This window comes from Cryptosporidium parvum, chromosome 1, assembly GCF_000165345.1.
Source record: "Cryptosporidium parvum Iowa II chromosome 1, whole genome shotgun sequence".
Taxonomy (NCBI): Eukaryota; Apicomplexa; class Conoidasida; order Eucoccidiorida; family Cryptosporidiidae; genus Cryptosporidium; species Cryptosporidium parvum.
Genome location: NC_006980.1, coordinates 126,103 through 152,852, shown reverse-complemented (window position 1 = coordinate 152,852; position 26,750 = coordinate 126,103). Strand labels below are relative to the sequence as shown.

The 26,750-nt window shown below is 32.3% G+C and overlaps 9 protein-coding genes across 9 annotated transcripts; 5 read left to right on the top strand and 4 right to left on the bottom strand.

Moving 5' to 3' along the window:
* Window positions 1-925: 925 nt before the first annotated feature.
* cgd1_640 (signal peptide, large protein) lies at window positions 926-4,744 on the top strand (the record flags this gene model as incomplete). Its single annotated transcript, XM_627916.1, has 1 exon — window positions 926-4,744. The coding sequence occupies one exon, from the start codon at window positions 926-928 to the stop codon at window positions 4,742-4,744; it is 3,819 nt and encodes a 1,272-aa protein (XP_627916.1).
* Window positions 4,745-5,579: 835 nt separating this feature from the next.
* cgd1_630 (hypothetical protein) lies at window positions 5,580-6,509 on the bottom strand (the record flags this gene model as incomplete). Its single annotated transcript, XM_627915.1, has 1 exon — window positions 5,580-6,509. The coding sequence occupies one exon, from the start codon at window positions 6,507-6,509 to the stop codon at window positions 5,580-5,582; it is 930 nt and encodes a 309-aa protein (XP_627915.1).
* Window positions 6,510-7,054: 545 nt separating this feature from the next.
* On the bottom strand, window positions 7,055-8,371 carry cgd1_620 (hypothetical protein; the record flags this gene model as incomplete). Its single annotated transcript, XM_001388106.1, has 1 exon — window positions 7,055-8,371. The coding sequence occupies one exon, from the start codon at window positions 8,369-8,371 to the stop codon at window positions 7,055-7,057; it is 1,317 nt and encodes a 438-aa protein (XP_001388143.1).
* Window positions 8,372-8,623: 252 nt separating this feature from the next.
* cgd1_610 (hypothetical protein) lies at window positions 8,624-9,387 on the bottom strand (the record flags this gene model as incomplete). The annotated part of the gene is made up of 2 exons (XM_627914.1): window positions 8,624-8,986; window positions 9,043-9,387. The coding sequence occupies 2 exons, from the start codon at window positions 9,385-9,387 to the stop codon at window positions 8,624-8,626; spliced, it is 708 nt and encodes a 235-aa protein (XP_627914.1).
* Window positions 9,388-10,101: 714 nt separating this feature from the next.
* On the top strand, window positions 10,102-10,926 carry cgd1_600 (oxoglutarate/malate translocator protein; the record flags this gene model as incomplete). The annotated part of the gene is made up of 1 exon (XM_001388105.1): window positions 10,102-10,926. One exon carries the CDS (start codon window positions 10,102-10,104, stop codon window positions 10,924-10,926), a length of 825 nt encoding a protein of 274 aa, XP_001388142.1.
* Window positions 10,927-11,623: 697 nt separating this feature from the next.
* Window positions 11,624-19,207, top strand: cgd1_590 (hypothetical protein, proline rich C-terminus, signal peptide, very large protein; the record flags this gene model as incomplete). The annotated part of the gene is made up of 1 exon (XM_627913.1): window positions 11,624-19,207. One exon carries the CDS (start codon window positions 11,624-11,626, stop codon window positions 19,205-19,207), a length of 7,584 nt encoding a protein of 2,527 aa, XP_627913.1.
* A 1,383-nt stretch (window positions 19,208-20,590) lies between these two features.
* cgd1_580 (dynamin-like protein) lies at window positions 20,591-22,849 on the top strand (the record flags this gene model as incomplete). Its single annotated transcript, XM_001388104.1, has 1 exon — window positions 20,591-22,849. The coding sequence occupies one exon, from the start codon at window positions 20,591-20,593 to the stop codon at window positions 22,847-22,849; it is 2,259 nt and encodes a 752-aa protein (XP_001388141.1).
* A 1,540-nt stretch (window positions 22,850-24,389) lies between these two features.
* cgd1_570 (predicted secreted protein, signal peptide) lies at window positions 24,390-25,094 on the top strand (the record flags this gene model as incomplete). The annotated part of the gene is made up of 1 exon (XM_627912.1): window positions 24,390-25,094. One exon carries the CDS (start codon window positions 24,390-24,392, stop codon window positions 25,092-25,094), a length of 705 nt encoding a protein of 234 aa, XP_627912.1.
* A 191-nt stretch (window positions 25,095-25,285) lies between these two features.
* Window positions 25,286-26,292, bottom strand: cgd1_560 (hypothetical protein; the record flags this gene model as incomplete). The annotated part of the gene is made up of 2 exons (XM_001388103.1): window positions 25,286-25,950; window positions 26,019-26,292. The coding sequence occupies 2 exons, from the start codon at window positions 26,290-26,292 to the stop codon at window positions 25,286-25,288; spliced, it is 939 nt and encodes a 312-aa protein (XP_001388140.1).
* Window positions 26,293-26,750: the final 458 nt, after the last annotated feature.

The following is a 26,750-nucleotide window of genomic DNA, read 5'->3' as shown; positions in this document are numbered from 1 at the left end:
GATTTCCTTTTATGATAAATGTATATTTTATGGTAATTCTTATTATAAACTATTATAATTAATGGGCCTTATTATCAAGCCCAAGCTTACAAATTTAAATATATTTTAACGATAACTAATGTATTTTTGAATTATGTTAATCATTTATAAAGTTTTATTCGACTCTCTTTTCTATTACTTATTTCTATTCATGCATTTATATAAAAAGTAATTTTGTATTAAACTACAGCCACCCTCTTTACTATCTTATGTTTAATAACTATTGTTCCAATTCCAATGTACGCATGCACATGCAAACTTTTTACCTCCCAGTTTTTTTACCTTTTTTATTTTACTTTGTTAACTCCAATGCCCCGCCCAAAATATTCAAAATCGCAAAGCCATCCATTGGCCATGCAGAAACCGCCACATATTGGCGGGAAACACGGTACCAAATCAATTAATATCAAAAATTGTCAAGTGAAAGGAAAGTTTTCAAATAAAGAGAGAAAAAGAAAGTAAGAATGAATATCATGGTTAAAACCAAATTTTAAAAGCAATTTATTATATTAGTTTCTATTATTTCACTTATTAAATTAAAGGCACAATTTTACACTTAATGGCTAAATTCACTATTATTTTGACAATACACTTTTAATATGTCACTGAGACTTATTGGCGGTAAAAATATACGTCATGATAATTAAAATCAATGGATATTTACATTCATAACAAGTCTATTGATAGTGGTAAAAGGATATAAAGGAGAGTATCTAGAGGTATCTAAATGGATTTGACTATAATTGAGAGGCTTGCAAGTAAATTCGCTGATTTTTGTATTTCAAATTCATGCATTTATTAGATTTGTTAATTTTTTTTTTTGAAATATAAGCAAACAGGTTTATTCATTTTTTTAGAATTACATCCAACTTTATAGAAAACAGAAATGTTATCAAAACGTAAGTTGGCAGTAATCTTGCCAATGCTTTTTGAGCTGGCAATGAGTTACGACTATTATTTTCCAATGGAGACTGTTCCATTGGAACATATTGCAACTAATCGTTGGGGAAAGGAAGGTCCAGCAGATAGCGAGAAAGTTGTTAAGATTGGTGCAATTGGAGGAGGTTATTATGGAAGAACTATTCCGGGATTGAGAGATTATGAAAAGGGAGATGCTAAGGATAGAGCTTTTGGTTCTAAGTATAAAGAATATCCATATGCTTACGAACCAGAACGTACTTTAACTAAGGATTCTTTAGCTCCACTTCCTCCTGAAGCTCGCATAAGAATGATGAGAGAATCTTTCAGAGAACATGTATTTAATGTTACAGGACAAGTACCAACTCTAGGTGAGGTGAAAAAGATGAAGAAACACTTTATGGATTACGTCAAGAAAGAACTCAATGCTACTGATACAGAAATGAAGTCTCTATTTGGCGTTGAAACCACTAAAAAAGCTGATGGAGTCTTACCAAAGTACTTATTATTTGATGATATGGACAAATTTGACTTTGATCCTGAAGAAGCTCTCAAACACATGCCACGTGTTCCAATTAATGCTTCTAAAGAAGAAATTGATGCTGCCTATCTCAAAGCTTGGGAAATGCTTGGAAAAAGTAATGACAAACTTAGAAAGGTATATAATGAGTATCGTCGTAAATATCTTGAAAAGAATCCACTTGGTCCAGTTATGACTGAAAAGGAATTCCTCTTATACTCTATTAAACTTAGAGAAAGAGAAGCTTACAAGCTTGGTTTTGTCTCAGGAGAAGCTAGCAGTGACCCAATTTCCAAAAGTATTGAGATTTCTTATTTCCTCAGAGATGCTCTTAAGGATGAATATGAGAAATATAAGTCTGGTACTCCAATTGACAGATTTGCAAATGCTACAAACTTTGTCAATGATGGATTATTCAACGATAATCTGATTCTTGATAACTTTGATCCTTTCGATAATTCTTTACCATCTCCTTATGATCCAATTGAAGGTAGAGCTTGGACTGATACTATTTCGAAGTCTTCTATTATTAACATGACTAATGCATATGAAAAGATTGTTAAAGGAGAAGATGTATATGACAATCATGGTAGGTTAATCTATAAAGGCGATAGATATAACACCAGATCTGATGGTAGTGATATTGGAGAACAGTTTGATGAATTAATTACTGGAAGTGATCATGGTAATAGATATAATTCTATTGGAACTGGAAGCTTAAATATTGACGAAAAAGAGTCAGAAAATAACCAAGATTCATCATCAACTACTTTCCATAAGTTAACCAGAGTTAACAAATATAACAACATTAAGTCTCCCTCTCAGTTACTTTTCGAGAGATCAGAATACTCCACTTCTTCCCAAAAGAGAGTAATTGACAGAATCGATGATTATACATTGGTAGATATTAATAATATGACTGTTGGACAAATGCTATCATTACATACACTTATATTTGAAAACCTATATACAGATGCTGATGTAAAAGAAGAAGAAAAGTACTTCAAACAACGTCTTGGAGAACAAGGAGGAGATGTTGGAACAAATACTGAAGTTTATAGGGAATTTTTATTCAACAAATTTGGAAATTCTCTTTTCTTTATTCCCAAAACTATCTACTTAAAAGAGAAAAATAATGAAAAAATACTCCCAGTTTCTGCAACAGGATTTAAATTAGTTGAAAACTTTGATGGTGTTGCTAAAATTCATCATTTAGCTACTGATTTATCATTCAATATCGATTATTCTGATAAAGACAGTTTCTACCTAAATGGATACCTTGGAAAGTTAAGTTATCCACACAAAAATCTATTAGAAAACTTCTTAACAACAGGATGGAAACTTAGTGACTCTCAAGCTCCATCTCCATATAGATTCATCTCTGCAATTGATGACAAGGTTTCAAACTTTGATAAATTCGAAGGCACTCTTGCTCAATATAGAGACCATATTGAAACTTCGGATGATTTGGAGAAAAAGGAGGTGGCGGGAAAAATCACGGCTCACTTGGCGCGCAGTGCACAATTATTGAAAAGGTATGAAGAAAAAAGAAATGAATATATTAGATCCCAGAAGAAGTTATTGGATGAATTGAATAAGTCTAAGTCAGTTCTTAGAACAAAAGCACTTTTGGAGAATGTGAATATAGTTTCAAGTGCTTTAAAAGGATCAGATACAGGAATTGACATTTCAAAGTATGTAAGTGAGCCAGATAATAAGAAGTTTGGTTCTTTCTTTGAGAATAGAGATGAATTGAAAAATGTGGTTGAGAATGAGCATGAAAATAATGTTCAAGAGTTGCAAAGGATTGGAAAGGAATGCCATGATAACTTTAGAGAATTAGAGGATGCTTGTGATGATTTGATAAGAGATTCAAGCTTGATTAACGTTGAGATTAGCTCTTTGGAAGATGAGGTTACCTCCAAGGTTTTAGAGTCTTTAGATAAGAGACAGAGAATAGGAGTTCAGATATTGGATGAATTGGACAAGTTAGAGAAATTGAATGATTATCTTTTACAAAATGCACATGCAGTTGGTAATGTTGATATTACCCGAATTGAACTCGATGACTTTGAAAAGAATCCAGAGATATCTAAGACTTTGGATAGTGAGACATTTGGTATTTTTAGTGGAGATAGGAAAGCTTCCGACTTTAAGAAGTTGATTGATACCAACCATGCTTCAACAAGGTATTATATAGAGGAGCCAAAGAATGGCGATTTTGTGGATTCTGATGAGGGAGATGATGAAGAAGAAATTAAGGGTGGTAAGAAGAAGAGCGACAAGGACTCAGATAAGTCAAAGAAGGCTTCCAAGTATTCTACAGACTTTAAGGGCAAAGTAAAGTTAGTATTTGAGGAAGCTTTGACAATTATTGAGGACTATGTTAGAGATTTATACATTGCAGTAGCTGATAGAAAGGAGAGAATGTTAGAGTTGTTAAAGTTGGAGTCCTTTTTGATTAGAGAAATCTCAAGACACCGCAAATCCTTATCTGTTGTACTAAATAGAGTAGCATTGCCAGAGGATGAGATTATTGATGAAAATGAGAATGATGAGCTTAAGATGAGAATTTTACTCAAGATTCACGAGGAAAAGACAAAGTTGATGTATGTTAGAGAGGTACTTGATAAGTTGTATTTCTATCCACACTTCCGTGGAGTTAAACCAAGTTCTTCTTTGAAACTTAAAGAGTTAGAGGAAAGAGGTATCTTGTCAAGATTTGGATATACTTACTTACCAAAGTTTAAACTAGGTGAAGATGAGCAACCAATCGGAATTTATGGTTTTAAAAAGCTGGATTATTATGATATGAAGCTTGATTTCTATAATAGATTAATTTCAGGTTTTGAGTATGACTTGGGCAGTTACAGATTTGATTTAGAGATGATGAGTTTATTAGATAGCTTGAGGTATCCAGAACTAAGCAAATTAATTTACTCTGATGAATACATAGAGTCAAGTATTTTCACAAAAAGAACAAAGTTGATGAAATTATTGAAGAAGTTAATATTTAGAGAGAAAAATAAGGATTTGAGAAGATCTTTAAAGAAGGCTTACTTTGAAATTAAAGAATGGTTTGACAGTGCAGTAAAGTTTGAAAGGGAATATTATGGTAGTTCAGCTTTGGAAACAATTTTTTCTGAATCAAAATCTTCAGAGGATGAAAGCAGCAGAAATGAAAGCGAAATAGTCCTCTCGGATAAGAAAGGTTCGAGTCCAAGCCCATCAAATAAACAACAAAGAAGAATGAGAAGAAAAAACTAGGTAAATCAAGTCAATAGCTTCCATATATGACTCAGACTCTTTGATTATTTGCTTGTTTTGAGAGTTTGTATTTATTATTACTAAAATTAATTAAGATTAGACATTTACACTTGCATGTATTATGAATTTGAGCGATTCAAGGCCTAAAGAGCAACACCTATTTAAACAGTGGTCATCAAAATAGATGTGATTAAGGATCTGGACCTTCTTAGAAACTTCTTGATGACGTTTAAATTTAAATAAAAAAGTATTTGATAAAGTAAATACAGACGCCTTTTGAAATGGATGAATATTTAGCTAAAATATTGGCTCCTATTTTCCCGCCAAAGTGGGTCAGTTTTTTGGAAGGAAAAGACTAGGATATACTTTATTAAGGTTTTTTTTAGAGTAAAAAGGAAAAAGAATAGGAAGTCCTACTAGGTTAATAAGTACACGAATTCTTTTAGGTAATTTTGTTCAGGTCTATTTCAGAAATAATTAGCTCTTAATTTTAGTTATCTAAATAGGTTTATTATTGAAGCTCCTATATTTGTTTTTCATTCTATTATTTTTCTTTCTGAAAAGCCCCTTATGACATTGTCGACATGAATGAAGTGAGATTTTATGATTGTAAGATGTTGTAAAAGTAAAAAGAATTGTGACCCCCTGGTATTATATTCTATTAAAGAATGACTTTTTTTTTGATATAATTTTTTTTTTGTTGATATTCTGTTTTAATTCTCTGTTTAAATGAATATACTTTAATGAGCCATTTATATAAATAAATTGTAATATAGAAGTTAACTTTTGGGCGCCAAGTTGTGTGCGCATGCATATTGGTATGCATGGACATAGGTTACTTTTTCTTATTTTTCTTTGGCTTTGGATTTTTTAATGTGAGAATGATATTATCTGGATAAATCGCGGATGGAACTGAAATCATCAGATTTTCGTCTTCATGTCTGGTTAGATCACACCTAGGAATTTGAGGAATAAGTCTGGCGTTACAACAACTAATGAGTTTTGCCTTGTTACAGAAAGTTGGGACTGAAATACAAGAAATATCATATTTACTTTCTTTGAAATTTCTGTTGGGTAGAATCTTAGCATTTGTTGATTTGTTGATAGGGATGATTCTTACATCTTTAAGATCCTTAGTATTTTGTTGAACTTGGCTACTCAAAGGAGCAGATTTAGTTTTGGCGGGACTTTTATTAGATTTAGGTGACTTCTTCCTTCTGGGTTCATAAGAAACTAGGATATCATCAGGATAGAGAGATTGGGAGACAGAGAAGTCGGATGAACATCCTTTTCCAAGAATACCTCTTGCTAAGGGGTCATCTTCACTATCAGAAGCGTATTTATTATTGGATTTGGATGAATTGACTTGTTTTAATCCTTTAGATTTCTGATTAAGTTTATTATTTTGGTTAAACTGACTGTTATTAATATTGGATGCTGTACACTGCATAAGTGATGCAAATACCTTGGTTACCATGTCAACAGAATATTGATCATCATCTTTATGAGAAATAGCCTTTTCTTTAGTTTTGGCTTTTCCAGAACAATCATCACATTCACATTCACTTTCTTCTAGGTCATTCTTTATTACCTTAATCTTCGCTCCAGAGTTTTGTTTAGAGGGAAGAGTAGGAGAGGAAGTGGAGGATGAAGAAGAAGAGGAGGCTTTTGTCCTTGACCCAGTTGAATTTTCATCTAGGTGACCAAAAGCTATTCTCATTCCGACGTCAGTACCTGGAAGTTTGAGTTCTAATTTCATAACCATTTTTCCCTTCTAATTGATATCTTCTGATATATGAATTTTGGAATCTTTAATTCTTGCTAATTTAGAGAGTAACACATAAATCCATTTAAAACAGATAGGAAAGAAGAAAAAGCTTTATCAAATTATAAATATATATTTTCGTTTATATAATTTCTACAATATATTAACGTAACTTGGTGATCTTAAGTTTTAAGCCATTATTCAGTTTATTTAATAACTTTTAAGCCAAAAAGTATTCAGCTCTCTTGTTCTACTATTACCTATTTATAGCCACCTTTGATAAAATCTTTTTAAAGCCTATAGCTTATTTTTCAAATTAGTATTCAAAAATTTTAACATTGTATCTTTTATGCAAATTATAGACAAATTTTATACATATGCACATTTAACTATATTTACTAATATTATATTATTCTATTACTTATTGCTCATTATAATGCTATGCATAAACAAAGTTACCGTTTTGCATGCCGTGCCGCTGAAAGGCGCTCAAAACCATGCAATGGCGCCATCACGAAAGCTTTTTTTGGAATGAAATTGACAAATTAATCAGAAACGCTTTCTTTCTTAAAACGGGCAAATTGTTGGATTCCAGCTGGTGATGAAGCAATATTTTTCTCTTTATATTTTTCATATAATTGTCTTTGTTTTACACTATCTTCATTTTCAAGGCCATTTTCAGTTACAAAGGCTTTAAACTCGTCCTCTCTTTTTTTCTTAAGTGAATCAAAGACCTTAACTATTTCAGGAACCAAGTCACTTTCTACATTAATTCCTTCAGGACGTCTAAGTGGAGGTGCTTTCACCCATCTTTCTTTCATTTGTTTCCTACCCATTTGCTTTAATACAAGATTATATAAAGCTCTTCTTTTTTCTTCTGGCTGAGTTTCTTTCGGAACATTCTCTGCTTCATTCTTGACTTCTTTAGCATTAAGAGATTCAAGACATTCATTCAGGGCCTTATTTGCATTATCTCTTTCCGCCATTAATTCTTTGATCCTAGCTTCAAGTTGATTCTTTTCACTAACTAGTGATTCTTGTTTTGATGAATTTTCCCTAACATTGGCAGAAAGAACCTCAATCTTTTCCATAAGTCTCAATACTTCCAATTCTTTTTCTTCTTTGACTTTTTCTTGTTCTTTTTCTCTTACTTGTAAATGCTCAATTTTATTATTCATTTGTTTTTCTAATTCAGATAGTGCTTTTTCTTTAGATTCCAAAAATGTTTCCTTATCTTGGATTTTTTGTACTAATGATCTGATTTCTGCCTTTTGTTCACTTATAGTCTTTTCCTTTTGGGATAATGTACTTGACAATGAATTATTTTGTCTTTCTTTCTTCTTTAAATCTTCTTCTAAACTTCTAAGCTTGGAATTTGATGAATTAGTCTTTTTTAATTCAGCCTCAATTTTTTCTCTCAACTCTTTGTTTTCAGCCATTAAAGCTTTAATCTTTTGAGCCTGACTTTTAACTTCTTCATTTAATTTTTCATTTGCCTCCTTTAATGATTGGATTTCGGCTAAATATGTACTCTTTGACTTCTCATATCCAACTGGTGCGTGAACAAATCTATACTTTGGACCAACATGTTTGAGACGAGATTGTTCTTTTGGAGAAGATTCATCAGGAGATGAGCTAGAATCTTGTTCTACAGTTGTCTGGAGATGTCTAAAGTATTGCCCTGGTTTTGAAGATGATACATATGGGGGTTGCCCACTTTGAACAAATCGGACACTTTTAAGTTCTCTTTTTTGTTGAGTAGATGATGCTTCAGAAAAGAACTCATTTAAAGAGATGAAAGCAATTAGAAAGAAGAATAGTGTAATGGCTTGGGCTTTTAATCTTCGGCTAAGGTAAGCCATTTCTTAGTATTAAAATGAATATTCTTTAATATACTAGGCAAGTTGGAATGTGCTATTGACAAGCAAAGTTTGTAAGAGTTTAGTTTAAAGCACAAGACAACACCACAACTTTCAAGTTAGGACTTCAAGAACAAATGTAGTAGACAATAATTAATATAATCTAAAAATTACCCCTCGAGTAGAAGAAAGGGCGGGAATATTCAGGAAAAAAGTGCTTGTATAAGAAAACTAAAATAGAAATAGAGGAAAAAGTCACTTTTTTCTTTTTGGATACCATACATACTCAGTATTTCCATTCTTTGTTACAACCTTCTTCTTCTTTCCTTTAGATTTGAGGTCTCTCTGTAGCTCAAGATGCTTGGATACTTTTTCTAGTTTCTGTGATCTAGCAATTGTATCATTAAAAATCTTATAAGATTTGGTAATATTTTTGACAACTTCCTTTGGAATAGTTTCTAAATTCGAAAGTGAATCTAAATCTTTGAGTTTCTTTGAATTGCTTTTATTTTTCTGTGAACCACTTTCTAGTTGTTCGTGCTCATCATCAAAAAAAATATGGCTTCTTTGCATATTTTGGCCAAATAATGTCAACTCTTTTTCCATTCTTTCAATTTTCTAATAGAATATAAACAAAAGAAACAAACAGGGAATAATTTAGCGAAACAACTTACCTTATTATCAATTGATTTTCTAAAATGGACATATGTCAGGTTCTGACTCTCCGCAAGCTTTCTCTCTTCAGCACTTGTAAGACCGCCGTTTTGTAGGTCAGATCCAATCTTTTTATATCTACCATTTTCCAGTCTGGAATTCACCATACCAAAGTCAAACTCATCTGGATTTCTTGTTCTTGCCTTTTCTGATAGAGATTTTAAGAGATTTTCCTTCTCATGATACCTTTTTGCTCTTATCTTATAGTCTTTCTTACGCTCTAAAATCCCAAATCGAAGTCTGTTCACTGGAGTCGCTCTCTCCAAGTGCACTCTCCTATGGATTGAGTGCTTCAAAGATGACATTTCGAATTTCCCTTGGTTTTATTTTTTCTCCTAACTTGATTAATATTTTTTTTTAACCTCTAAAGGAAAAGGCGGCAACTCCAAACTTTTTTTTTTTAAAAAATACTTAACTCCAATTATTCAACATGTTTGGAATAAAGTTGGCGCCAAAAACATGTAACATGACCAAAAAATGTCTTGCGGACACTAAAATAAGGCAAAACGATTAATTGAAATAAGATTTTAACTGGTTCATGTTTTTGGTTATGAAGGGTGGTATATTATTTGTATTTAACAATATTAGTATATGAACCTTTTAGTTATGTTAGTGTTGCAATTTTTTTTTTTAAATAGTAAAGAATAAGAATGTTTTTGTTTGTATCAAGTATTTGACGAGTAAAAATAAAAAATAGGTGAAGAGAATATTAAGATTTTTCTTGAAGCTTATTTGATTCAAATAGCTGTTAGAGAATGATATTGTTGAAAGAAGGGTTGGTAAGAAGATGGTTTAGAGTGTTAAGGCCTTTCATAAATGGAGGAATTTCAGGATGTATTGCGACAATATGTGTAAGTTAAAGGATTATAAAGTAGGGTTTCAGACTTTTAGTGAATCTGAGAGTCATGAAAACTAAGTGGAGGCCATATATACGTTTTTAATTAATATTATTATTTTAATTAACTTTAATATATAATTTCAACTCTTAGATTCAACCAATAGACATTGTTAAGATAAAAATGCAATTACAGAACTTTGAAGGATATTCAAAACCAACTCCTTTTTCTTTAGCTAGAGATATAGTTAACAAGAATGGAATTTTGGGGCTTTATAAGGGATTAGATGCAGGTCTAATCAGACAACTAACTTATTCGACTGCGAGATTGGGAATTTTCAGGTTATTATGTGATTACTATAAGAACCAAATGGTTTATCAGGGCCACAAAGTATGTAATCTGTCTCTTGGAGTTAAAGCCCTGATAGGGTTAACATCTGGAGGTATTTCTTCATTTATTTGCAATCCTGTAGATTTAGCACTTATCAGGCTACAAACCAATTCTCTGTTACCTTTAAGCAAACAAAAATACTACAAAAATGTATTACAAGCAATGAAATATATAATTAAGGAAGAGGGTTTCTTTTCAATGTGGAAAGGATCCATTCCCTCTATAATTAGAGCAATGTCAATTAATATGGGAATGCTTGCCACATTCGACCATTTTATTGAAGTATGTTATAGATGGACAGGACCAGAAAAGAATCAAGTTTTTGTTAAGGTTCTTTCATCCATTCTTTCGGGTGCCGTTGCAAGCGTAGTATCCCTCCCTTTTGACACAATAAAGACCCAAATACAAAAACAGACAGTTGATGAAGAGGATTCTGAGTCTTTAATAACAAAACACGAAGATCACAATTTGAATAGTTATAGTAAAGTTATCACACACATATACAAGAGCCAAGGGCTAAGTGGTTTCTTTAAAGGGTACCTAACGTACTATTTTAGGATTGCTCCACATGCAATGATAACCTTACTTTGCATGGATTGGCTTAACAAAAAATTCTAATTATTAATTAAATTTTTCAAACAACTTCTCTAAAGCTATTTGATTAATACAATCTACTTATTTTGGCAGATTCAATGCTATTGATATGAGGCTGTATAGTTAAAGGCTTGTTCCTTAGTCCGGCGACATTGAAAAATCTCTTGCTCTAGAATAGTAGTGAGCACTGTGATTCAGAAGTTTTGTATTGAATCACCAATGACTTACCGCTCTTTAGGCGCCGCATGCAAACTAGCTTTAAGTTTTTTTTAATTATAATTTCTGTTCTCCACCCCCCCCCAGCGGATTCCCGCCCAATCAATCTACTTGCATGTAGAAGTTTAATAGATCTACCGCTTGCATGCATGCAATTTAGTGGGTAAGCAGAATTTGCATGGATTTGATGATTTAACGGCATACACATCCAGAAGGGTGGCAAGTCGATAGAATAGTTTTTTTTTTGGTTGATGTTATTAAATTGGAGGAATTTGATATTTATATTAAAATAATATAACAGGGTGTTGCTGTTTATCACAATATCTTACTGGTATATATAAAATTAGGGAGATAGTTGCGAGTTAAGTTATATGAATTAAGATAGTTAGAGGGAACAAGCTTTTTGAGTAAAAGGATTCTTAAAGAAAGTTTTATAATATTAAATAAGTGGCTACAAATCCAGAATTCCTAGAAGAAATTAATTAGTAGGTAAGAAGACTGGAGGATGGGTAGACTCTTACTCACTTCAACCGCAGTCACATTGTTCTTATTTTCGAGTCTTTGTACGGGAATTGGGTTAAAGTCTCCGAGTACAAGCTCTGGAAGTAATGAACCTTTAATAACTGTATTTGATACAAAGAGAAATGTTGAGATAGTACACTCTGGAAATGTCAAATATAATATTGAAATGGGATATAATGGCTCCATATTAGGAGGAGGAGAGCTTGTTGTTGGAAACAATTTACTTGTAGGATTGGTTGAGCCTGAAATGCATAATTTAAGGGATGGCTCGAAGACTGACCTCCAAATTTTGGAAAGTACTGGGGATGAGGTTCAAGTAGGCATATTTTTGGGATCTCCTTGTATCTATGAAAATGGAAATAGTGGAATATTAGGGCCTGGTAGTACTCATATGTCTATAACGAATATATTAGCTTGCACAAAGTTGTTCAAGAATCGAGGCATTAAGCATGATGACATAAGATTTTTGTTTTGGAAGATGAGAGATTATAGTTTACAGAATCCAGAAATGAATCTAATTGATCTGGATGACATTGTTGTAGATTCAAATACTTATCTACCAATTATGTTTCGAGGATTACTTCATGTTTCAGCACTCTTCAAATATTCAAAAAAATATAAGAATTCATCATCAACTCTTTTGAGTTCATTGGATGCCTTTCTAAGGAGTGGTTATGTTGCCGAAATTAAACCTATTTACAGTGATTCAGAACTTAAGCTAGAGCTCAACCTGAATGTTGGGGCGAGCTTAACAGGAAGTGTGGGCACACTTGTCAAGGAAAATGTTCCTTTTGCGATAGCTTCAATTACCAAGGAGGGTAAAACTCATATGGAGAATATTGTTTCTCCATGTGATGGATCAATTGTTTGGCTTAGCGAAAGGTGGCTACAATATGGTAAATCTTCAGGCTTGAATGCTAGCCAGACAAATTCAGGGTATTACGGGAATAAGGATTACATGGAAGAGATTATGTTAGTTATAAAATGCAACTCAAGTCCTTCTTATCTCGTTCCCAGACCAGGCTTAAAAAAAAGATATCCAAACGATATTTTGGTAAGCGATAGATTTGGCCAGGTTAGTGACTGGCTGGTAAAAGAACATATAAAAAACAGCCTGAATTTGATAAAGGTCAACAGTAAAAATATCTCATCAAATTTGAGGAATGAAATGATTTTTGATATTAAAGCTACTAAAACTTTGGATGAATTAAGAGATACTTTAATAAGCCACATGAAAAATTTTGGCCTTGAATTAGACTTATTACCAAATTTATCTTTGCCTAAACCTAACAAAGGTGAGGATAAAGAAAGACCCAAAGAGGTGGTTCTTAGAGAAGAAAATGATTCATTAGAAAGATTAAATGATTCAAAATTGTTGCTCAGAAGCAATATGGCTCCCAAAGCAAAAATGTCAAATTTTGAAAGGAGGGTTAGAAGTGGAAGCGTCCCTGGAAACACCTATGTTTACAATATGGAGAAACAACATCTCGAAAATTACCAAGAAAACCAACTTCCAGTACCAAAATGGGAAGGCTTAGCAATTGCAGGATGGAATAACATGAAGAATGACGAGAAAAGGATTAAACTGAAGGCTGCAAGTTACACTGGGAAAGAGATCCAGATATTCGGTCCAAGACCATGGAATTTGGATTTTCTGAGTTTGGATGTAATTAGAATGGTTTCTATGTATCGCTATGGAGATATTAGATATCTTCTTTCCAGAGAATTTTTGTATTTGTTTGGAAAGTTTGGTGAATTAGATGATTATAACATCTATACTTCTTCCTTAATGAAGTATTCTGTCGAGATGTTTGTTATTGCAGGGATGTTTGTTAGTGGAGAAGAGGGAGCTGAGACTCTTTTGGGAACAGTTACCATAGAATTCACTGCAGAGCTCAAGAATAGGGATCCAATTAAGATAAATATATTCTCAATGCATACTGGTATTGTCAAACAGGTAATTGCAACATCAAAAGTTGCATGTTCTTTGGATCCATTGGTTATAATAAGTTCAGTTGAAAACGAAATTTATAACGCCGAGAAATACTTTGAAATCAACTCTGATAAATTGGATGGAAGTTATATCTTTTCCAAAGTTCCAGGACAAAGAGATTACTTGACTTATCCTCTTTCCCAAAATCAGAAATTGTTGGATGGGGGTAATGTACAAGCCAAAACCGATGCTATGCTGGACGCACTTAATAAACATACCTATTTATTTCCTTCCCAAAGTCCAACAGATATCCCATCACATTCTGGACCAATCCCAAACTTATTCAATATTGAAGGCGAGTTCATTGAAGGCATTCAAACATCTAGACAAATCTTAAATAACAAACTCAAAAAGTTAAATTCTGAGAAATATAAGGAGATCCAAAAGTTACAAGAAATGTTTGTTGCTCCAACCTCGGATGATACTCGTCCTATATTTTTTTCATCCGTATTAAGATTAGAAATTCTAAATAAATGGAGAAAATCCAAGTCCAAGAGTATTTCAAATAAGATATTGGGAGCAATGAAGACTAAAAGTGATCGTTTAGATGAGTCGTTTTTGGCTAGTTTTGGTACTAAACTAGAACTTTCTCTAATTACAAATGTTCCAAACCTTAAAACAGTTTCCAAGAAAAGATCAGCTCGTGTTGTTAGAAAGCTTGCTTTACTTGAGAAATTAAAGCTTAAGAGAAAGCCTAAGACTGAAAGAGAGTTAAAGATTAAGAGTGCTCTTATTGCCAGGAGGGTTAAAATGTTAAAGAAAATGTCAAGTCAAAAACATCCATTATTAGATTCACATTCACGATATGGACAATCTAAAGTTAGATCTTCTACTGGAGCTTTCCCTATTGGAAGTAAAGCTCGTAAGAGATTATTATCAGCCAAAATTCACTCTGCACCTTCAGCTTTCAGCCCAGCTGGTATGAAGATTCCCTTCTATTTACGACAAGAATTGATACAATTATCAAATATTACTCCGAAAAGAAAGACTAAACCTGCTTCCTCGTCAAAGCCCAAGAAGAAAAAGCCAGCACAAGATAAACCTCCTGCTTTAGAAACACCTACGGAATTACAGTTTGAAGAGAATTTAATAAAGAGTACAGTTGGACCAACATTTCCATTCACATCTAATTTCTTCCTTCAAGAGGAATTTGAGTTGGAAAAAAGCTCTTCTATCGGTGAGAGAAGCACACAAATAATGGCTAGCAGTGATGAAGAGAGATTTGGGTACATAAATGAAGAAAATGATTATGCTGCTATATTCCATTCATTGAAGTTGGAAGGTTCTAAGATAAAGAATTTGAGGTCTGAGTGTATGTCTTATCAAAGTAGTTTATATAGAATGCTTGATTTAAAAGAAGGTCTGCTATCAGATATTGTAAATACAAATCGTTTAGATGACGCAAAGGGTATTTTATCGGACGTAGTGAGATTGACAGCTCAATATCAAGAATGTCTTAAGAAGTTAACAGGATCAATTATGGTAACAAAAGGACTTGAGATTGAATCTAGAATAATTAGAAAGAACTTTAAAAGGAAATTGGATAAAATAAATAAAGTAAGAAAGAATATACATAATAAATATAAGAAATGCAAGACTGAATTAAGCAAAGCAAAGAAGTCTTTTTACTCTTTGTTGAAAGGTGAGATATCTAAGCAAAAGAGTAAGAATAAAATGGATTCTGAAAGTTACAAGGATTTATTGAAGAAAATACAGGGAGAATTTAAAAAGTATCGTAGGCTTGAGAAGAAATGTCAGGGTATCATGGTCAATTTAAGAAAGGAGGATATGAATTTGAGTGAAGCAAAGATGAATCGATACGTCATGGCAAGTAGTTACGAGTCATTGCTGAAAAGGAACTTGGAATTGTTTAATCAAACTTTAATTTATTACAGGGTTAATCAAACATACTTTTTGATGATTTTATCTTTGGAAAAGTTGATATTATTGTCACATGAAGTTTTGCTTGAAAGTGAATACTCAACATTAAATACAGCAGTTCAACAAGAGAACAAATTAGAGAGTCTTATGGACTACTATAAGTGCCAAATAAATCTTGATAGGTTAAGATTTGAAGAGGAAGTTGCTTATCAAGATGATATTATTCGAGCAGGAGTTCACTGTGTTGCACTTTCTAACGAATTATTGGTCTCAACTAAATTATTATTGGAAGTTTTTGAGACAAATATTGATGGTTTGGAAGCTGGAATCAAGTCTTTACTAGCAATCTTATCACTTACTCTAGTTGGAAGCAATACACTGCTGAATTCAGAGATTTTAAAGAAATGTCAGGTAATGGCAAGAAGACAAGCTAAGATATTAGCAAAATTATCAGAATATATTGGAACGACAGAAAGAATAAACTCTGATATGTATTTATTATCGAATACAAGAGAATTATTGAATAGTAGATTAAACTCTTTGAATGTAATAGTAACTGAAGAAACGGAAGAGAGCAGTTCAAGAATGAGAGAGAGGGCAAGAACTTCTGCTTATAATATTAGGATTAGAAAGTTAGAAAAGAAGATTTCAACAAAGATAAAGTTATTAGGGTTAGCTGTTTCTCGTTTTAGTGATATGAAGAAGAAATTTGAAGAGCAGAAGGAGCAATTTAGTGAGGTATTAAATACAATGAAAAACATTGTTCCTGGATTAAACTTGGATAGTTTTATGACAGATACAAGCGATGTTCAAACAAGTGACGCAAGTAGAGATTCAGAAATAGGTAGTTTTGATTTGACTAGTGATTCAGACAGTTCAGGAAATGAGCAAGGGCCTTCTGGTTCTTTAATGATTTCCAGGATTTCCAACGCAATAATGATTTTGGATAGGGAGATAGCAACTGGTCCAAGTACGAATGAAAGAGAATCAGAAAGTGTTAGAGCGAAGATGATAAAATTAAGATCGGAATTAAGCGATAAATTGGAACAGTTTAAAGCACTTTCTGGTCAAAAGAAGAGTAAGAATATATCAAGTGCTAGGACGAAACTAAGGGAGGAGATTTCTGTTTATGTTAAAGAAGCAATTCAATTAAAGAAATACTACAATCAACGAATGGAGGAATCCATTAAGTTTTTGAAAAGGAAATTATTGTTTTCTTGGCCGAGAACAAGACTAAGAAAATCTCTTTTGGATTCTAATAGAAGGAAGAAGATGGAAGAAGATAGGATGAGGAGAATAAATAAGGAAAAGGCAAGGATTGAGAGACATGAGACTTGGGATTATTTACAAGGCTCTACAGGAGAATCAGAGGAAAGATTGTTAGAAGAATTAGGAGGAGAAGGTGATGATATTAAAGGAATTGACACAAGTGCAAGTAGCTTGGATTTAACTAAAGAAAAGGAGAAAGCTACCAAGAAGGAGAAGACCAAGAGAGGAATTACAATATCAAGAAGGCCGAAGGAAGGTAAAAAGGGAAGTAAGAAAGGAATTAAGAAGGGAAGTAAGGGGTCTGAGGATGAATTATTGAGAAAGTTTGGAGGAGAAGGTGACGATATTAAAGGAGTTGAAACAAGTTTAAGTAGTTTGGATTTAACTAAAGAAAAGGAGAAAGCCATCAAAGAAGAGAAGTACAAGGAGAAGAAAGGAAAAATACCTAAAGGAGAAGTTACAGTGAGAGTTGAGGGTTCAGAAAAGTCAGCAAGGGAATCAGAGGAAAAGTTGTTAGAAGAATTAGGAGGAGAAGGTGATGATATTAAAGGAATTGACACAAGTGCAAGTAGTTTGGATTTAACTAAAGAAAAGGAAAACGCCATTAAAGAAGAGATGGATAGGAAAAAAGGAGAAGTAGGTAAAGAAAATGCGGAGTTAGAAGATAATAAAACAGAAGGTTCAAGCGAAAGTATAATAGATTTGGTTGCAAATAGTATAATTAGTGAGATGAAACAAGAGAAATTCAAGAAAAGATGGTCTAAACAAAAGGAATTGAAAAAAAGAAAGGTATTGGATAGACTAAGGTCTAGAATACAGAAGACTGGGAACAAAGAATATTCAAGCTCGGAGTTGTCATCAGATGCAGAGCAAGGTAAAGGAGTTGCTTCTAGAAAGCATGGGAAAAAGGGAGCAGGCAGAAAGAAGTCAAGGAGTGATAAAAAGCAAAAAGCAAAAACAAACGGAAAGAAAAGAAGATTAGGGCTTGGAAAAAAATTGGGTACTTCTTTAGTTAAAGAATCAAAGCCTACTTTAGAAATTCCAGAAACTCAAATTTCTTCATCAGTTCCAGAAAGTCCAACGGCTACAGGAACTCCAATTGCTACAGGATCTCCAATGACTCCAGAGAGTCCAACGGTTGCAGGGACTCCAATTGCTGCAGGAAGTCCAACGGTTCCAGCTTCACAAGTTTCAGGAGTTGCTTCACCTGCAGAAGTTTCGCCAATTGCAGGGACTCCAATTCCAACACCACCATTTTCCCCACCACCTCCGTCAGTGCCAGCACCAGCACCACCATCATTCCCTCCACCATCTCCACCAATGCCTGGACGCTCACCTCCATCGTCTCCAATTCCAACACCACCATCATTTTCCCCACCACCTCCGCCAGTGCCAGCACCACCATTATTCCCTCCACCATCTCCACCAATGCCTGGATACCCACTTCCATCGTCTCCAATTCCAACACCACCATCATCCTCACCAATTCCGCCAAAACCTGAATACCAACCTCCACCGCCTCCAATTCCAACACTTTCACCATCTCCACCAGCTCCGCCAATGCCAGCATTTCCGTCTTCACCACCTCCAACAGCCCCAGGAGTTCCATCTCCAACACTTCCAAGCCCATTATCTCCTACCCCTGAAGAGGTTGAAGATAAGTTATTGGAAGAGCTTGGCGGAGAAGGAGATGATATTAAAGGAATTTTAACCGATTCAAGCAGTGTTGATTTAAATAAGGCACATGAAGAAGCTCTTGAAAAGGAAAAGGAAATGCGTCATTCAGGGGCAACTACATCATCAGGCTTAAAGCCAGCTTCACCAATACAACAAGGAGCTTCGGTAATATCGGGTCCTGCAGGAACTCCACCAGCTCCAACACCAATTTCAACACCAACAATTTCAACACCAACACTTCCAACACTCCCACCAACTCCACCATCTCCTTCATCTCCACCATCTCCAACACTACCGAAACTCCCACCACTCCCACCACTCCCACCACTCCCACCAACTCCAAAAGCACCAACAATTCCACCACCAACACTTCCACCAACACCAATTTCAACACCAACAATTCCACCACCAACACTTCCACCACCAACACTTCCACCACCAACACTTCCACCACCAACACTTCCACCACCAACACTTCCACCAACTCCAACACCAACGCCACCAACACCCCCACAAGCTCCAGGGCAAACTATCACTTCAGGATATCCTTCTGATTTAAACCAACAACCTAGCACAAATATTGATATAACTACAGATGAAGGAGACTACCAAAGTGATTCTGACGACTTTTTGCAACGTGATTTTGGTCAGAGGGCAAAAAAAACTACTGAAGATAAAATTCTCAACCAAGAAATACAACAACAAATAGATGATATTAATAAAGAAGCTGAAGAAGCTGATATTTAATAAGTAACTTAAAATCTCATTTGTTTATTATTTATTTATTATATATACAGAGTATATTATTCATTTTTAATATAAATTATTAATTCTTATTCCAAGAATTTTTTTTTAAATATAAGAATTAAATATATCTTAAAGTTTAATCATAAAATAGCTACTTTAAATTTTTAACTAATTTTCTATTATCTTTTATACATGTTTCTTACTTCCCTATCATAATTTCTTTCTTTCATCTATTTTAAATGCATGTATTTCCTTTAATTATTCAGAAAAGTTCCCGCTTAAAGGCAATACCTATTATTCAAGTTCCCGCCATTGCATGCAATAATTATGTGGAAATGTTTTTTAATGTTTCTAAAAAGAGAAATGACAATAAGATATCATGAAAAAGAAAAGATAATTAAAATATATTTATTTACATATATATTTTGAACATTTTAACTTGGTTTTTTTCCTTCAATGGTTTCTTTAATTATCATTAAAGCCTAAAAAAATGAGTTAGAGGGAGATGGGGGTGAATAGTCAAAAAAATATTAATATATCAAAAAAGAGGAAGAGGGGGGGAGACAGAAAATAGTTAGAATTGATATTTCATTTATAAAAAAAAGGATAATTTAATTAAGGTTTTAATGTTTGAAATTATGAAGGTGAAGAAAAAAAATTATATGTCAAATTCTTGCAAGTTTGAGAATTTTTTTTTTGTAAAATGTTATTTTATTGCATTATACTGATAAACATATGAGGGAGAATACGTATACTATGCCCAAGTATTTGTCTTTAATAATAAATTCAATTAACAATAATAAATATAGATAGATATATATTTAAATTAAAATATAAATATATTGGCAAACAAATAAATAATAATTCGAAGAATCTGTGAAAATAATTAAGCTTAAAAAAAAAAAGCATTTTTTGACAATTAATGAGATATTAGTAGAAATAGGATTTAAGTTAGCATAAGATATATATAATAATAAATTCTAAAAGTTAATAAATCAAGAAATTAAGCAAATTGATGTTAAATTAATTTGGAAATGTACCAAAACTTGAGAAAACTAATTAGCCTGGTGGTAAGTTTGTATTAATAATTTTCTTCTAAAAAAAAAAGAAGATGAAATGTGGATGAATTTAAACTGAATTCTAAACCCCACATTTAAAATTGCATGCATGCGTGCAAATATTTAACAATAATAACTATTATTAATTAATTAATTAAAATTCTAGGATGAACTCAGAGATGTGGGACTACAACAGTACATTAATCTCCCTAGGATTTGTGTTGTTGGTACACAAAGTTCAGGAAAATCAAGTGTATTAGAATCTGTAGTTGGATTCGATTTTCTACCTAGAGGAGAAGGAATAGTAACCAGACGTCCTGTTGAAATGCGTCTAGTACATATTCCAAGTAAAAATGGAATTGATGAAGCTTATGTAGTATTTGAAAAAGATAAGAATAAGAAATTCACAGACTTTGAGAAAGTTAGAGAAGAAATTGACCGTCTTACTGATGAAGTAGCAGGGAAAAATAAAGGTATTGTAGATGATCCAATAATATTAACAATTTATGGTACCCAATGCCCTGATTTAACTTTAATAGATTTACCAGGTATTACAAGGGTACCATTAAAAGGTAGTGATCAATGTGATAATATTGAACAATTGACTAGAGATATGGCAATAAGATATGCAAGAGATCCAAGGACAATCATTCTAGCGGTAATTCCAGCTAATGCTGATATGTCAACTTCTGATGCTCTTCAACTTTCTAGAAGAGTGGATCCTAAAGGTTTGAGAACTATTGGTGTTGTAACTAAGATAGACTTAATGGATAGAGGTACAGACGCTTCAAAAATGCTTCATGGAGATGAAGTTCCGTTGAGATTAGGGTATACAGGTGTGAAGAATAGAAGTTCAGCAGATTTAAAGGCGGGGAAATCGATAAAAGATGCTTTAGAGGATGAAGCAACATTCTTTTCAACACATCCAGTTTATAGAAATCTTTCACCAGAATTAGTTGGTACAAAGAATCTAGTTTCAAAGTTGACAAAAGTTTTATTCAAACATATTAGAACTTTCTTACCAGATATTAGAAGAGAAATCAATGCAAGAATTAGAACTTTATCATCAAGATTAGATGAGTTTGGACAGTCAGTACCTTTAGAAAGCAGCGATAGGACTCAATTAATGTGGGCAATGATAACAGATTATTGTGAGATGATTAAGAATACAATCCGTGGAAAATATGATAAGAGACTTCAAACTTATTTTGACCATGGAAGTGATGGTGGAATGTCAAGTGGGGCTCAAATAAGAGTAATTTTTAATGAACTTTTAGATGAGTATACTGAAAATGATGTAACTTCAGAACTCACAGATTATGACATTGATGCTGCAATAAGAATGCATGAAGGAGATTCAATGCCTGGTTTTCCTTCTCCTGATATGTTTGAATACTTAATTTTACCTCATTTAAGAAAAATTCAAGCTCCTGTTATGGAATGTTTGGACAAGGTTACTTCAGCTTTGGAGAATGTTAGTCAAAAGGTTGCACATAAGGTCTTTAGTAGATTTCCAAAACTTTCAGATCAAATACTAGATAGAAGCCAAGAGATTCTACTACAAGAGAAAGAAAATACAAAGACAATTCTTGAACAATTGGTTGAAGCTGAGACTGGCTATCTTTTCACAAATGATTCAAAATATTTAACTGAACATGGAAGTGTAATTAACAATAACTCACAAGGTAATCCAAACGATCCAAATGCCGCCGGCGCCAGAGCTGGTCAGATGGGCGCCAATGGCATGCAAGACCCGAATATGATGCAAGTGGGGTCAGATGGACAACCAATACAAAAAGAGCAAACAAAGACTTCACAAATATTTAGTCAGGTTCAACAGACAGTGGGGAGTATGACTAACTCTTTGTCTGCCAATTTGTGGTCACAAGATCCTTTTTCTCAAAATAAAGATAATAATAAGAGGAAAACTAGATATTCTCAAGTATTCTTGAAGGAAATAAGAAAAAGACTTGATTCTTACTTTTCAATAGTTGTGAGAAATATTCGTGATTCTGTTCCAAAGATCATTGGTCACTTTTTAGTTAGACAAATTATGGATAAGTTACAATTTCAATTGTATAATGAATTTAATAAAGCTGAAAGACTTTCTGATTTGTTAAATGAACCAAATCATATTGTTGAAGAACGTAAGGCTTTGGTGAATCAGTTGAATACTTTGAAAAAGGCTTCAACAATACTCCAAAGAGATCCTAATATTGCGGCTTTAACTAACAATGACTTTGATGAGCAATATGATAATGATTTGCAGCAAATGCAGAATAACTTCAATCAAAAGATGCAACTCTCTGGAGGAGGTCAACCTGGAGCAGGAAATATGAGACAGCAGCAAATGCAGCATTCCCAATCTCAGAACAATTTTAGAAATAATCAACAATCTATGCCTAACCAACAATTATTATCTTCTGGCAGTGGTAATGGTGGAGCTGGTGGGAATATTGGAGGAGGATCTTCTCAAATGCAGAATCCAAATATGAATAATCCCAGTTCAGCAAAGGCTGCTTTATTCTCCTCAGTTCCTGGACAAAAGCAAGCTCAAAGAGACCCTCTTTTTGCTAATTTCTAAGTAATTTGTATTTGTTGTTTTGATTTATTCCTACCACTGTGCATTTATATTCATATTCACATTATCAGAGCAAAAAAAGCCAACTACTTTAATAATTTCCAAATATTAGTAATTCTTTATATTTCTGAATATGAGATGCTTATATTTGGACATAATAGAGATTAATTTTATAGTAATTCAAGAGAATAAATGAATAAAGTGTAGGAAAGAGTCAAGGGAAGAATCTAGAAAATAGAAAAATGGATTGATTTTTGCTCTTATTAAAATACAAATACGAATTTGGCATATTTATTCAACACAAAAAAAGTAATACTTACCTTTTTTTCTTATTAAATTATTATTCAAGTTTAAATTATGTGACTACTGTAATATTAAAATAGATGATATAGTTATCGCTTCTGTTACATTTTATTTTGATTTTAACTTTACACTTGAGGAACTCTTTGTTTCTTCTTTTTTTTTTGTTTTCCCTCTCCATCCAGAAATATTAATTATTTCTTTTATTCAAATTTGATTTTCTCGAAATTGCATGCATTGCAATTGAGCCAAAAAATTGTCCACATAAAAAACTGCGACACCGGTATATAAGAATGTGCATGACGAGGTTTTAAAAGTGAGGGGCAAATGCATGCAAGCAATTTTGAGAAAATAATTCAGTTAATAAGAAAAAAATATTAATATTACGTGTAAACAAAATCAAGAAAAGTTTAAATTATAATTTTTATTTTAAGAGTAAATTTCTCAGAAAGTGTGTTAAGAAGAGTCAAAAATTCGAGTTACAAATTTCAAGTAAATTGTAACTTTTAGAGAGAAATGAGGGTGGATTGGTGCAGTTTTTATGCTCATTTGTTTTCGTTTTGGACTTATTTAAAGTGATATGGGCAGAATAATAATATTAAAGCTTAAAAATAATAGCTTTTTTATAGCTAAAGATAATCCTGGAAAAAATAATGAATTAAAAGAATTAAGAGGATTATTAATTAATTTGATATACAGATTAAGAGAAAAGCGTATTGGAAAGTGCTTTTTTACTTTCAATTGAGTTAATATAAAAGTTATAAAAAAAATAATAATAATTTTCAATTTGAGGGTAAGTTTAGATCTAAGTATTCATTTGCTTAGTAGAAAAAAAATGAGGCATAATGATTAAATGGCGGTTGGGGGGCGCTGATGCGAAGAGTTGAGGATTAAATACGAAACAAATTAAGAAATATTGTAAAATTGTTATTTTAGTGAACAAGTTTATTTATTTAGAGAGAAAGACAGAGATAAAGAAATTCTGTGTGTTTTCTTTTTTTCTGGATTAAAATAATAATTTTATTGGCTTACTATTAGGAAAACAACAGTTTTCTTCAATTTTTTTTAATAATATTGAAAACTTAAATTCTACAGAGTTTAAATATAAATTAAGAATAACATTAAAATAATAATACAAGTTACTGGGTAAATCTCACGTAAAGCTGTGGTTAATTTATGATTTAAAGGAAAAACGAAAGAAAATAACGACAAAAACAATTTATAATATATTATATGTACATATATGTGGCTACAAATCTTATTTTTCATTGTTTCATGTTTCCTTCTTGGAATAATAGTCTATTATTCATTTAAGGATGTTGAAATTTTGAATTCCCAAGATGAAGCTCTTTGTGATGCATTTATTTCATCTGGTAGATTAACATTTCCTAAAAAAGATTTGAAACATTATTTTCAATTAAGAGATGAAGTTGCTCCACAAAATGTAGGTCTTGAGGAGTTCCGTCTAAGACTTAGAGCATCAAGTCCAGAGCTTGTATCTGAAATGAAGAAAGCTTTATTAAGAGCAGCAATGGCAGTTCAAGATAATTATTCCAGAATTTCATCAGAGTATGTGGGAAATATGCAATTATATAAGAAATTACTTCTTTCAGAAAAGCAGTGGTTATATGTTGAGAATTCTATGGAAGAACTAAAAGATACTGTAGAATATATAAGAGATGAAGCAAACTTAATTCAGGATTCCTGGGGAGATTATATATTTTTGGATGCCAGAAAGCTGAATGCTATTAGAAAACAACAAGAAGAAATGCGCTTACAAAAGGAGAGACTTGCTAAGGAGAAAGAATTAGAGGAGAAGAAAGCCAAGGAAAAAGAGAAAACTGAAAGCAATCTTGCAAATAAAATTGCTCAGGAGTTACTTGAACAGGAGGAGAGTTTATCTAATAATGATAGTAAGAACAATTCTGGTAATAAAAAAAGGAAATAAGTTTATAATTGTTTTATAATATAAATTTAAAAATAATAATGCTAATAATAAGCATATATTAATAATACTTTAAATTGAATGAAAATAAAAAGTTTGGGAAATGATTAACTTTGGATCTGAAATTGAAAATAAGATTTAAAGTAATAATGAGATTCAATCAGAAAATGATATTTGGATTTGAGAAACACAAATTAACTGGGGGTATTCGTGTTAATCTTCCAAACATTGAAAGTGCATCCTTGATCTTTTTCGCAACTCGTGAATCTTTCACCAGATAACGTAACTAATAACTTTTGATCAAAAAACCTCTCAACGCAAGGAATGGATTGACTTTTTAATTTGATTTTTTGTCTTTGCTTTACATTTTGAAGGAATTTATTGTAATCATAATTAAATTTTAGTTTTTGTATATTAAGGTTTCCTCTGGAATCTCCATAAGTTAATATTAACTCATCTTCAAAATATTTAAGGTTAATATTATATCTTTGATTTGAACCAAAATTTTCTCTATCTAATTTAAAAAGTATATTATTAGGCTTCCTTACATCCCAAATATATAAGTAGTCACTATTTCTATGACCAGAAATTAAGTGGTAATCCATAAACTTAGAATCATAGGAACCATCTAACCAATAAAGTTCAGTTACAGAATTAAGATTTAAATTGTTATCACTGAGTTGAATTTGGCTATGAAGGTCACTTAAATCATGTAAAAAGATTGTTTTTGAGAAAGATCCTGATGCAAATACAGAGAAAGATCCTATACCACTTGTTTTGAGTGATAGACATGATATAATACCTTTCTGGCATTTTGAATTTTCTATTTTACATTCTTTGGAATTGAAATTCTACGAATATTTAGTTTAATTTTAATTAAGAATATTAATATTGGGATTAAACTTACGATATATTCAAGTGTTTTACCGGAATTATAATCATATACATGGATACAATTCTTTCCTCCTCCTAAAATAATAGATGATTCTTCTGAATATATAAATTCCAGTGAATAAATTTCATCAATTTCTTCAAATTGGTTTCTCATATATACGCTAGTTATTAGTTCACCATCAAAATTATATACTTTTACTGGATAATTTCTACAATTCAAGGCAAATAAGGCCATATTATTGGTTCTTAAATGGTCTCTTATTTGTTTATTTCTAGAAATACTTCTTATATTTCCTCTAAAAATCATTAGATTTTTGATAAATTTGAAAAATAATTTCTCATGATTAAATTCGTGAAATCTTACCCTAGATGAATAGATTTGTAATAGGAAATTCTTCCATCTTCTTTTTCAAGAAATGAAGTATATGAATCAATAATCTCACTCAAATTAAAGTAGTAAAGCTTGTCATTACATGCTGTTAAGACTTTCTTTTCTGTATCATTTAGAATTATTCCAACAGGAGTGTTTTCATTCTGAAATTATGATTATTAGTGAAAATTATAAAAATCAAAGTTATTTAGTTTATTTAATTACTTGATAACGAAAATTTCTTTATTTTTTCATTTAGTAACAAAAAAAAAATCCGCATTTCACTTATTCTAATCATTTGAACTTACAGAAAGATTACAAGATGCAATACATTCTATTGATTCCTCCTGGTAATTAGGTTCTTCCATTCTCTTTCAATTCATTCAATTTCTGGC